Raw genomic sequence first — 13,453 nt, forward strand, 5'->3', positions numbered from 1 at the left:
CCACAACTGTCAGCCAATCAGCATTCAGGGCTTGAACCATCCAGTTTATAATACAAATTAGTGCCTGTCACACCCTAAGTGTTAATTACTATTACAGGGCTCCAGATATTTTCCCCTGGTGTCACTGGTCCCACTAACTTTTACAGTTGGTAGCACCAGCCCCTGGCCAAATAAAGTACTTCATAGTGCTTTATTAAGAATGTAATAAATAGACTTCGGAGGTATTCAATATATTTATATATTTTTTTTATATATTTTTTTCTTACACGTCCAAGCAGGGAGGTATTTTTCAAGATTTTGTGCAACCTAATCCAGTGATTGTCATTCATTTTGGGTTGGCAATTAAGACTGTAATTGCTATATTTTACTGTCAAAATAGGACTCCTTTCCTGATTTTTTTGGTTCAATAGAGGTTAATTACATACATCTTTATGTGTACAAACTAATATCATAGGTAGTGTTTAGAGTTTTTGGAGGATATATTGGCACAGGTGTTAGGCCCGCGCTGACAATCCATGCCAATGTATCCTCCAAACACCGGCTTCGAGGGCATTATCACTGTTATGCAACATATTAAAATAATGATTGAAATATTTTAATTAAAAACATTATTTTTATGGATTTATTCATACTATTTCATCCTTCCACAAGATGGAGTGGTTTGTTCTATTGGTTTGGTTGCCAGTCGTTTGTTCTAAATGTTCCATTGCCATACTGGCTGGCGATGTTCTTATCCCTTGCTTGCTACTCTGGAACAGAGTAAATAGTCATTTTAACGTCATAGATTTAGCTGCTGGTAACTTGTGGAATAGACTCCTGCTGGAATGCGCCTCAACAGGATCGGTGGGTCCCCGCGTGATTGTTGAGCTAGCGTAGGCTAATGTGATTAGCATGAGGTTGTAAGTATCAAGAACATTTCCCAGGACAAAGACATATATTGATATTGGCAGAAAGCTTAAATTCTTGTTATTCTATCTGCACTGTCCAATTTTCAGTATCTATTACAGTGAAATAATATCATGCTATTGTTTGAGGAAAGTGCACAGTTATGAACTTGAAAATGTATTAATAAACCAATTAGGCACATCTGGGCAGTCTTGATACAAAGTTTTGAACAGAAATGCAATGGTTCATTGGATCAGTCTATAACGTTGCACATACACTGCTGCCATCTAGTGTTAAACATCTAAATTGTGCCTGGGGTGGAATAATATTATTTCCCTTCTCTTATATTTCAAAGATGATGGTACAAATTTTTTTTTTAAAAACACGTTTTTCTTTGAATTATCTTTTACCAGCTCTAATGTGTTATATTCTCCTACATTAATTTAACATTTCCACAAACTTCAAAGTGTTTATTTTCAAGTGGTATCAGGAATATGTATATCCTTGCTTCAGGTCCTGAGCTACAGGCAGTTAGATTTGGGTCTGTCATTTTATGCGAAAATCTTTAAAAAGGGGCGAATCCTTAAGAGGGTCGCCAATCAGCATTCAGTAGTAGACCTATATGCCTATGCTCTCGCAATTGCTGGTGCGCATTTCGCACGTGTGCCACTCCAACATCACAAGGCAATATCAAATATATTGGTTGTAAAATAGTTGTTATTGAGCTGAATATTGAGAGTTGAGAAATACAAATTATACATACAGAAAGACGAGGCCCTCGTCTCGTCGACAGGGACAAGGGATGAAGCTTCCAAAGCTGTTTTTTTCAGCAATTGCATCTTAAAATGTTATACATTCAGAACACATTTTTCGAGCGGATGGGGGAAGAGGACAGTGACTTGTTCATTACAGTAGCAGGCCCCAGCGAAACAGGCACAGGTGCACATACTTTCATGAACGGAATCATGAGGATAATACACTTTACTATTTGGTCAAAACATGGTTTTAGAGGCCAAAAAATAGAGTGCTTTGATTGAGGTAACGATGTAGAATGTGCATATTCTACATTTATAGGCACCCTTTCCATTTTGTAAAGATCCATGATCTTTGATGTTTATCTGAGGTCTCTTTTGCTGATGCCACGTTTGACTTTGAATGTGAGTTTGTGTGACCTCAGCTCAGCCTATAAGCCAGCCGGGCCGGCCCATCTTGGTCAGTGGCCGTTGCCCACTGATCAGCCATTATAGATTAGTATAACAGAGAAATTGCACAAAAATCTTAACAGGCCCATGGCCTGCTGGCCATGTCACCATTTGTATTTGTATAAAAAAAATAGTGTGTTCGTGTGTCGATTTTGACCAGCCCACCCAACTAAAAAAACTGTCCAGCCCACCCAAGTAAAAAACTGTCCAGTCATCTGGCATTTGCCAGAATTGCCAGATGGCTAATCAACCCCTCAAGGGAAATGTAGAATTCTTTCTAACAAATATATCAACATATATTTCAGGATGTTGTGTATCCCTGAAAATAATCTGCTTCTCCAAAAAAAAGTGGTCTCTTGGTACAATTTACCCTGGGTAAGTGGGTAAGTAGGGTAAATTGAGCATAGGGACAGGGTAAGTTGAGCTGCCTTGGAGTAAGTTGGTGATGGTATCCTGTGACAGTAGGTGATGGTGCTGTGTTTAGTTTATGGAATAAGGGTGTGGTATATTGTATATCTTAAATGTATGCCTACATTCCGATATAGAGCTCTATGTTCAATATCACTTACCCTTCCATTTCTTGACCACTTGTCTTGGACAGGGTTGTTGTTTCTGTGTGCCAATTTGTAGGCCATGAAACTGCTCCTTTTAGATTCTTGATATGTTTATCAAGCTCAGACTCCATGTCATCAGAGAAGACCTTGTGTGCCTCTGCCCATCTATCATAGCCTCTCTTTCACGCAGGTACATGTTTGTTTAATTTTATGTTAAATGTACCTCTTCAGTGTCATTTTTTTCATCCCTTTGCTGCGGTTCAAATGGACTTCTACCCTTCTCTCACTTCCTTGTCTGCTCTCTCAAGAACCTCACGGGGGGCTAGACTCCTGCTTATTTTACGTTTGTATGCACGGGGCATGATGATGACTGCTCTGGAACAATAAAAATACACTATCCATGACACATTGCCAAAATACTATGCATAGCATGCATAAAACAAACAGGATTTAATCCTAATTTGTATGGGGTGTGGTGACCATGGGCTCAGTTTACCCCATGGCCATGTGCTCAACCTACCCCAAGGCAAACATTATGACTATATTAGCCCACACAGCTATAATGATGCATTTTCATGCTAGGTTTAGGACCACATTGTAGCTTATAGACACCCCAACTGATGTACAAAACTATCTTAAAACAATCTACTTTGGTTTAGATACAAGCATCACGAAACCTATAACACAATAAATTCATTTGACTTTGTGAAAATCATTTTTGGGGACCGAACTTGCTTACCTCTTTTCCATGTGGTCCTCTTCCTTCAGACTCCATGAAATGATGACCTCTTCCTAAATATTTGGTCACATGATTCATTTTGTGTATGGTTTCCTCGAAACAAGGCTCAATTTACCCCACTCTTCCCTACAATAAACAACACGTCATGCTAATCTTAATCAGTTCATTGTAATAATGTTTATTTTTCAAATGTAAGAAATCAGCATTCAAAGTATCTGAGCTGTTTTTCATTTGAAATTCAATTTATGCAGAACACGTCTATATTTCATCCCTTGTCTAAAATAACAACAAAATAACTTCCAAAAAATTGGAGTCAGACACAAAAAATCCCAAAGCCTATCGCTCAAGCTCTAATGGTGAATGATTTTATTGTTCATTTGCCCAGGGACTGTCTACCTATATCTGGTACAATGCATAAAACATGTATGTTTTAAGTGTAGAAACTGTCAAATAAACATAATTATGAATAAATAGGAGAGCATCAACTGGCAGAGAACGTTTTCAGTCAACCCCATGGACTTTGAGCTGCTGCGTTCCGACTGGAATGACCTGCGCTGCAACGTGTCTGGGAACCTGCAGCTGGCCGAGAGCGAGGTGGTGGATGTGCTGGCACAGTACATGGAGAAGCTCAACGAGCGCAACGGAGGGTTAGTGTGTGATTGTGCCAGACCTGGGTTCAGATACTATATGAATACTTTTAGTGTTTGCCTTATCCTGCCTGGAGTACTAGATGGGCGAGGTTTACAGTCTTGTAACTTTTTTATTGGGTCAATTGCCCCAGAAAAGCTCAATCAAGCCCAGCTAAAGTATTTGAACTCTCTCTGTGTGTGTGTGTGTGTGTGTGTGTGTGCGTGTGTGTGTGTGTGTTTGTGCATGCGTGTGTGTTTGTGCATGCGTGCGTGTGCGTGTGTATTGGTGGAAGCAATGTGTATTGAAGGAAGCAATGCAGTGAAGTTGCATGTTTGTTTTACTAAACACACCCTCCCCTTTCTCCCCCAGTATTTACACCCTTTTGCGGATCATCAATGTGGAGAAGAGGCGAGACTCAGCCAGGGGAAACCGCTACCTGGTGGAACTGGAGCTGATGGAGCGCGGTCGGAACGTGGTGCGCCTCTCGGAATACATATACCTTCTCCTCCACCGTGGCCGGTTGGGAGGAGACAGCCTGGAGAACACGGAGTTCATCCCCGCCTCGGCCCCTGCTGGGTCCCCACCTGGTCTCATCCTCAGCACCCCCGCACCCCCAACCTCCACACACCCCCCTGCCCAGCCCGGGGCCACCCCATGGGGCACGGCCTACGCCAACCCCCTGCTGTGCCAGCCGGTCATGCTGCAGTGGCGGAAGGATGTGATGGTGCATTTTGTGGTGCCAGGTAGGTACCAGGCGCCTCGCGTGTGCACCAGTTTTCACGCAAAAGTTGGCATTTATTTATTTTTCACTTGACGTAAGAATGTGCTCACCTCCCCGCAAACTTTAGACCCTGTGTAAGCACATTTTCTAATGGTTGAAATATTATTTTGCAAGCTGGAAAGTAAGTATTTTGTGCAAATGGGAGATATGATGAAAAGCTTACTCATAAAAAAACTAAAAACAGGAAAACATATTAACAAGAATGCAACCATTTGCCATTAGGGATAGTCTAAAATAATTAGACATAAGAAGCTTATAATTAGACAAAGGAATCTTTTTCCTATTTTTTTTTTTCATACCCATTGCAGAATATATTCTCCACCTTTTCTGACTGGTTCATATTCCCAAAGGGGCCAATACAACAAATTACCATGTGCATCTCTCATTTAATTGGACCAAGTAGCCTAGTAAATAGATGTATTTAAAGTTTTGCAACATCATAGGCAGCGCAAACTTTTACATTTAAGTAGGTCTATGTATCAAGGTTCATGTTTTTATTGTCATGTGCACAAGTAGCCTACAGTGAAATGCCTTTCGTGCTTGATTTTTCCCAACAATGCAGTAATGTATATCAGTAGTACTATAAAAAAATAAATTTAAAAGTAAAGTAGAACAAAAATACACAATAAATAACTGTAACTACTGCATTTGTTTGAGTAGCCTGCCCTTAATTGGCAGAATCTACTGCACATCCAAAGCTGAGTAGCCTGCCCTACAACGTTTCAGAATTTGCGGACAGTAACTCACAGTGCATTCGGAAAGTATTCAGGCACCCATTACTTTTTCCACATTTTGTTACGTTACAGCCTTATTCTAAAATGTTTTTTTTTAAATGTTCCTCATCAATCTACACACAATACCCTATAATGAAAAAGCAAAAGCAGGTTTTTTAGAAATGCACTGTCAACTGTGGGACTTTATATAAACAGGTGTGGGCCTTTCCAAATTATGTCCAAACAATTGAATTTACCACAGGTGGACTCCAATAAAGTTGTTGCAACATCTCAAGAATTATCAAATGAAACAGGATGCACCTGAGCTCAATTTTGAGTCTCATAGCAAAGGGTCTGAATTCTTATGTAAATAATGTATTTCTGTTTTCTAAAAATATATTTTTTCTTTGTCATTATGGGTTATTGTGTGTAAATTGATGAAGAAAAAACGTATTTAATACATTTTAGAATAAGGCTGTAACGTAACAAAATGTGGGAAAAGTCAAGGGGTCTGAATACTTTCCCAATGCACTGTATGTAAAATATTTGACAGCATGGGCAGGCTACAGTATTGCTGTGTGATAAGAGTGCATAATCATTGCCTTTTTAATCTCTGCGCCTATGCCCAGGCAGGATATTTAAACCCAGTCTATTGAAAAACTAAATATTGTACAACAATTTGTCTTTTGCATGCCATGGCGTAATGCCAACAGTTATTGTCACCATAAAAGGTGAATGGAGGCATTTTCCAGGCAGAGTTTTCATGCTTGTTAACGCGTGCACAGTTTTGACAGTTCTGAGTTATAACGGGAAACATGGCGTGCGGCAAGTTTATGAATCTCAGTATTTCTGTACGTGCGTAGACTTTTCAGAAAAACCAGCACGCAGAAATGTTGTGTGCAATTTATTACGGTTATAAACGAGGCCCCAGTACTGGAGGGTTGACCTCTCATTGGGTCAATAGTCCCTTCTCCAACAGTAGTGTTTCTCAAACCATTCCTCAAGGACTCCCACACGTTTCACCCTTTTTTTGTAGCCCTGGAAAGTGTGCTAGCTCCGGAATAGATAAACTACATGGAATGGCAGGGGAGAGGTTTGGAAAATACAGCAGACACTCTTGTAGATCTGAAAGGAAAGCTTGGGAATTGAAGATTGCTCTATCTGATTTAGGTAATGTTGTGTTGTAAACACAATTTTTCCCCCTTCCTCAATTCAATTCAATAATCTTTATTGGCATGGAAAGTTAATGCACTTACCACTCTTTCTGTGTGTCTCTAGTGAAGAACCAGGCTCGCTGGGTGCAGCAGTTCATCACAGACATGGAGGAGCTGCACCGTCAGACTAAGGACGACAACTTCAGCATCATCATTGTCGACTTCGAGAGCACCGACATGGACGTGGAGCAGGCCCTCCGAGAGAGCACTGTGCCTAGGTGCGTGTGTGTGTGTTTGTCTCAGAATTCATCCGTAGCTCCCATGGGAGTGCATTTGAATTACTACAGGAATTGAATTGATTCAGGAATTTATGAACTGTCCTATGGAGCAATTCTAACTGACACACACACATATTGGATATGTAATTGGACCAAACTCTGGAGTTGACTGATGTGGTCGTTTGTGTGTTTTGTCAGGTATGAGTACTTGAGAAGAGAAGGGAACTTTGAGCGCTCAGCGGGACTACAGATCGGAGTGGACACTATCGAGGTGAGAGATAGCGGTCCTTCAGGAAGGGAAAGAAAATTAATATACAGCCAATACATTTGCAAATTCCCTGATTGAGGTGACACACATGCACACTCAATAGAGAGCAGGCTGAAGCTTCTAGACAACTTTTTACTCTTACAATGACACGCCATGACCATACTAACCATACAATTTCACATTGACAGGATGAGTAATATAAAAAGCTACATACATCACAATTTATATCCTAACTCTTGTAACTGTTACTCAATCTCAGTGAGGTCTTTTTTAATACAGTGAGATAGTCACGGTATATGCTCTGATATCGTGAGGGGCCGTATTCGGAGCTCCCTTTAAATTATTATGGTTAGCTTCTGACTCTGAAGACTTGCAGAGGTCAAGAGGTCTCAGATGCTCCCACGGGAGTCACGCACACATTCAGACTGTCACAAACTGTCCAGTTCTCTGTGACCCCATAGCCTGACAGATTGATAGACAGGCAGACAGGCAGACAGACATGTATTCAATGGGGTTCTCTTTCTGTTGTGCGACAGGGATTTGCGCAGACATTTATCTGTCATTGGAGTGTCAAAGCTGTCACATAGACTTTCTCTATTTCTCTTTCCCTCTCCCACTACTACCCTCCCCTCTATCTCTCTCTCTCCGTTCTCTCAACTCTCTCTTTCTTGTTTTTTTTGTTTCTCTTTCGCTCTCTTTCTCTGTGCGACAGGGATTTGGGCAGACAGTTATGTATCATTGGAGTGTCATGACTTTCACGTAGACTTTCTCTTTCGCTCTTGCTCTCTCTCTCTCTCTCTCTCTCCCTCTCTCTCAATGATTTGGGTAAACAGTTGTCTGTCATTTGAGTGTCAAGCCTGTCACATTGGGAAGACTGGGGTGTCACTCACAGTTGAATGACTGTGGGTGTTTTATATGAAAGCCTTTCACACACATACAGACACACAAGTGCATGCTTCGCACGCACACACACATACACACACAAACATAGACGCACACACACACAGTAGAGTAGAGCATTTAGATTAACTGTTTTTGGGTGGCGTTTGAGTTTGTGGGACTGAGTATGTTGGGAGTCTGTAACCATGATTGTGTGTACTTTAGTTTTGATTACACCGTATTTGTGTATGTGTGTTTTACAGGACAACCACAGTATAGCATTCCTGTGTGACCTTCACATCCACTTCCCCCACAACATCCTGGAGAGCATCAGGAAGCACTGTGTAGAGGGACGTCTGGCCTTTGCCCCTATCGTCATGAGACTGGGCTGTGGCAGCTCCCCGCTAGAGCCTGATGGTAATACACACATGCTAGACACACACACATCACGCACACGGCATGCACACACATGCACACATATCTCGCATGCAGCATGCCCACACATATACACACACACCATGTTTGGGATTTACTTTCCCTCTGCAGGCTACTGGGAGGTGAATGGCTTTGGGCTGTTTGGGATTTATAAGTCGGACTTTGATAAGATCGGAGGGATGAACACAGAGGAGTTTAAAGACCGCTGGGGAGGAGAGGACTGGGAACTACTGGACAGGTAAACTGGCAACCCTCACCATTGCAAACACAACACCCTCGGCTTTTGAACCCTCTTTCCCCCCTTTCTGGGCTCTTTCTCAATTGTCTTAAAATGATGTATTCTCTTCTTCTTCATTGCACTGATTTGAAAGAGCTGACCAGATGGAAATCAGCCTAATGTTGAGCTAATGTTGAGCTTCCACCACATTGTTTTCACCTGTTAAGTATTTTATACTCATTGGAGGCGACAAGAAAAGGAGTGATTTTTATAGCAACCGCTGGCTCCTAACCTGATTGTTCCTCTCTTCCCTCCTTCAAGGGTACTACAGAACGGTCTCGAGGTGGAGAGACTGAGACTGAGGAACTTCTTCCACTACTACCACTCCAAAAGGGGCATGTGGAATGCTCAGAACAAGAAAACCCCCAAGGGTTAGCTAATGCCCCCCCCATGGGCCTGGAGGACCCAAAACACATGGCCTATACCTGCAGCTCCACTGTGTGTGAGGAGAGACCCTGAATAAGCTTACTTACTGCCTGACTTTGCCTTTTTTAGATAGGCACTTTTCAGGGATGCCCATCCCTGCTTCTCTGAGGAACATCTTTTCCCTGAGGATGTTTTTTTCCGTCAATGGAGGACATTGAGGGGGAAAACCGAGGGAATCTGTTTTTTATGTTGGTATTGACGTCTACCCGGATAGACTTGACCTTTCGCCTCACTAACAGAACTCAATGTAGAGGCGATGTCTTTTTCTTTTTTGGTGCAATGTTACCTGACAGACTAAAAAATGTTGTTTATTTGTATTTTGTTTGTTTTGTTCAGAGGAAGCATATTTTATTTTCTAGCGAGACATTTGTAAAGACAACCTAAGATTTTCTACAAAAACATCCATGTGAGGAGATGTCTGAGGAACGTCAGAAGGACTTTGTGTTGATGACAGTATGTTTATTTGTTTGTGTTCAGGTACGTGCGAACAGTAGTCGTTCCGGAAACGTGTTCTGTCACTCGGGTGTCAAATTTCAGATATTAGTACTGCAACGACATGTCTGGGTGTTGAAAGTAACAGTGTGTAGTGGGTCTACCTGATGTGCTTCTTCATATAAACCTAACCGGGGTGCTTCATATGTACTATAGAGGCCTATGATGCGGTATGTGCAGCTTTCCCAAATGTCCTGCTTATTTACTCCTGATTACGGATATCTTTTAACATCTTCCAACCTGGGAATTTTGGGAAAGTTAACCCTAAATTGTTGCATATTAAATATAAGCTCTGTTATGTGTACAGTTCTATGGGAGGAGGACACAGACACTGGACCGTATGGAGTGGGGGATCCACAGTGAGGCATCAGATTTATCAAAGTGCTTTGCAAAACGTACTTCGTTTCACAGTCTATCCTGCTTTCTTTTGGTCTGTCTTTCTCTCTCTTTTTTGTTTTTATTTTCTTATCTATTGCTCTCTTTCTCTACAATCTCTCTCTCTCGCTTTCGCTATCTCTCTCTGTTTCTCTCTCTTTTCTGGCATTGACATGGATTCCTTGTATCTTTCCTAACATTGTGCGTTGCCTCGCTGCTGTTTTGTTGGAAGAATTTTAGGGGAGAGTGGAGTAAGTTGAGTCAAAGGGGTAAGTTGAGCCGCCCTTATTTCTAGGAAACCATACACGTAATTAATAATTTGACCTAACATTTAGGAAGAGGTCATCACTTCATGGAGTCTATGAAGGAAGAAACCACATCGAAAAAGTGGTAAGCAATTAGGCCAAAAAAAAATTGTTTTCACCAAGTCAAATGAATTCATTGTGTTACAGGTTTCATGATGCTTGTATTTAAACCAATGTGGATAATTTTAAGATTGTTAAATCATTTGGGGTCTATATACGCTTCAATATGAGGTCCTAAACCTAGCATGAAAGTGCATCATTGTAGCTGTGTGGGCTAATATAGTCAAAATGTTTACTTTGGGGTAAGTTCAGCCATTGGCAAATTGAAGTGTTTTCTTCCCAGCCATAATTCAAGGCATTTTATCACTGGGATATGAGGTAACAACAGGGCCTGGCCTATGTTAAATGTTTTTTTACAACGTGTCTGTTAGGTGTTAACTTAAGCTTGTATTAAAAGATGCTTAAAATTATTTAAAGGCAGAAAAGTGATTGTGTTGAATTGTGTTTGGGAAATAAAGATAGACATAGTTTTAAAAATGTATTAGTAATATTTAAATCATTGCAAAAATGTGTAGGTGGCCTAACTTACCCTGTCCTGTGGCTCAACTTGCCCGATACCTGTGCCAAGAGACCACTTTTTTTGGACAAGCTATGTTTTCATAACTGTAATGTTTGCATGAATTCTGCTTATTTCCAGGATTACACAACATCCTGAAATGTATGTAGATATCTTTGTTAGAAAGAATGCCATATTTTCCTTCACGGAGTGATGCAGAATGTAAAGAAAGGCTCAACTTACCCCACTCTCCCCTTACTATTTACAGATGATATTGTGCTGTGTTCATGGTCAGGCTAGCCAACACTAATGAATTACTTGACTTATTACTTGATGCATTTGATTAAAATATTCCAGGTTGATCTACTATCCCCTACAGAGGTATTTCAGAAAACAGATGCCTACCTATCTCAGGTCACAGTGATGAGTGGGTTGAATAAAGGCACTAATATTGGGTTTGGGTGTACTATTATTTCTCTCAGACACTGAATCGGCACATGGTTTATCCCCTGATCCCTCGTTGATCCTGCTGATGGTACGCTCCATTCCCCAGAGTTCTCTGAAAAACCCTCAGATATAACTGGAACGAACCAAGAAGTGCACTGGGAAGGGAGCAGTGAACTGTGAGTGATAAGTGGTAGACTTTGAAACATTTTTTTTTTTTTTTTTACATTTATGCTTTAAGGCCTGTGATGTTTTAAACATATGCTGAGCTGAACTTGGTTAATCAAAGTATGACTGGGTTTCGGGATGAAGCTTCATATTTCTTTAGCTACATAAGAATACTAACAGAGAAACGCACACAGAGACAGACGGAGTTACTCAGAGCACTGGAGCTCTTCCCTGAAGATGTGGATCTACATAAAGTCAAACAGATTTTATTTGAGTGAGATTTGGTAGTGGAAGGCCATTTTACAATGTGTGCCTTTTATCCTGGGTTTGGTGGGAGTCTATAGTTTAGGTAGTGAAGAGGGGAGAAGCAGGGGAATCAAGAGAATACCAGGGGGCTTTTTCAAGAGGGGTGACTTTACAGAAGTGTCAGATAGAAATACATGTTGTAGAGCAAAAAGGATGTCCTGTCAGGTAGAATGATGGAATCGTGTCAGTTCTGTACATTACTTTTCTATCTGGAACATTCTATAAATGTTACATCCTACTCAAAAAGCTTGATACACTGAACAAACAAGTTCCAAGATACAGAGAGAATGAGAGAGAGAGAGGGGGAGAAAGAACAAGGGATTGTGAGAGAGAGGGAAAAGAGGTATAAAGCTATAGAAACTGTGAGGACCAGGGTGGTCTGTGGTTGGGGGGGGGGTCTTTGGCCTAAAGGGTATGTGAGGTGTGATGGAGAGACACTGGCAGCTTCAGCTGTGTAACAGGAAGCCACCTGCTCCCATCAGAATGACTGGAGGCCAATTTGTTTACTTACCCAGTACTTATTGTGACGGGATGGACTGGAAGGCTTCAAGAAGGCCATATATGGGCGTTAGCTTGCTAATGATTGGTTATTGACTATGATAGTTAAAATCCCTCTTATTTGCCCCTTCCTCTTCTCCCCCTCTAAAGAAAGGTCTACTGTATATCATTAAGCATTGACACAGGACTATTTAAAAATGAAACATGAAAATATATACATATATAAGTTAAAAACAGGAATATACATTCCAAGGTAATTTCTGTGAAATTGTTTTGTAGAGAAAAAAGTTTTAAGAATGTATTGTATTTTTATTTTAATCCGTTTTGGTTTGTTTTTGCAAATAAAATGTTATGCTAAAGTCTCCACATTGTTGGGATGTTTCTCTCAACCTCTTAGGGATGCTCAGACACAGATGGGTGTTCCTATTGCAGTCTGGTCAAAACCTGCCTACAAGAACAGCTGTGGCTCTTAAAGCGACAATCTGGGATTCATATTTCAGCAAAATGGCAGCCCTGCCACTTGTTTTGGTTATATACTTAAATAATTACCACTTGTTTTGGTTATATACTTAAATAATGAATAAGTACGTATCAACAATTGAAATGACCATTTAACAGATTCTCAGATTGTAAACGATGACAATATTGTTCCATATGTGAACACTAAGGGGCGCTATATCTACACACTTCTTTTGGAAGGTAAAGAATATCAAATGTAGTTGGAAAGACATTGCAGTAGATTACAACTTGGTCCCCCCAAAAAGGTTTTACCCATGTCCCTCAAAAGAGGGTTGTGAGAGCATTTGCATTGATCAAATAATGGCACACACACACACAGGATATCTGTGTGACTGTATACACACACACACACACACACACACACACACACACACACACACACACACACACACACACACACACACACACACACCACACACACACACACCACACACATTTTAACTAACCTTGTGGGGACACACAATTGTTTCCCATTCAAAATCCTTTTTCATTTAACCCCTAACCCTAACCCTCCCTAACCCTAACCCTTACCCTAACCTTATCCCAAAATCTAACCTTAACCCTAACTC

General features: G+C 40.8%; 1 protein-coding gene across 1 annotated transcript in view; it reads left to right on the forward strand.

Annotated features, from left to right (window-relative positions):
- Nucleotides 1-12,727, forward strand: part of b4galnt4a (beta-1,4-N-acetyl-galactosaminyl transferase 4a) — a 445,473-nt gene extending 432,746 nt beyond the window's left edge. Inside the window, exons 15-21 of the mRNA XM_024380395.2 lie at nt 3,855-4,027; nt 4,380-4,753; nt 6,783-6,936; nt 7,135-7,207; nt 8,347-8,500; nt 8,630-8,756; nt 9,057-12,727. Of these exons, the coding sequence (XP_024236163.2) occupies nt 3,855-4,027; nt 4,380-4,753; nt 6,783-6,936; nt 7,135-7,207; nt 8,347-8,500; nt 8,630-8,756; nt 9,057-9,171 (1,170 nt within the window). The 3' untranslated portion in view covers nt 9,172-12,727. The remainder of the gene's footprint in view (nt 1-3,854; nt 4,028-4,379; nt 4,754-6,782; nt 6,937-7,134; nt 7,208-8,346; nt 8,501-8,629; nt 8,757-9,056) is intronic.
- Nucleotides 12,728-13,453: the final 726 nt, after the last annotated feature.

Source organism: Oncorhynchus tshawytscha, linkage group LG19 (assembly GCF_018296145.1).
Source record: "Oncorhynchus tshawytscha isolate Ot180627B linkage group LG19, Otsh_v2.0, whole genome shotgun sequence".
NCBI lineage: Eukaryota > Metazoa > Chordata > Actinopteri > Salmoniformes > Salmonidae > Oncorhynchus > Oncorhynchus tshawytscha.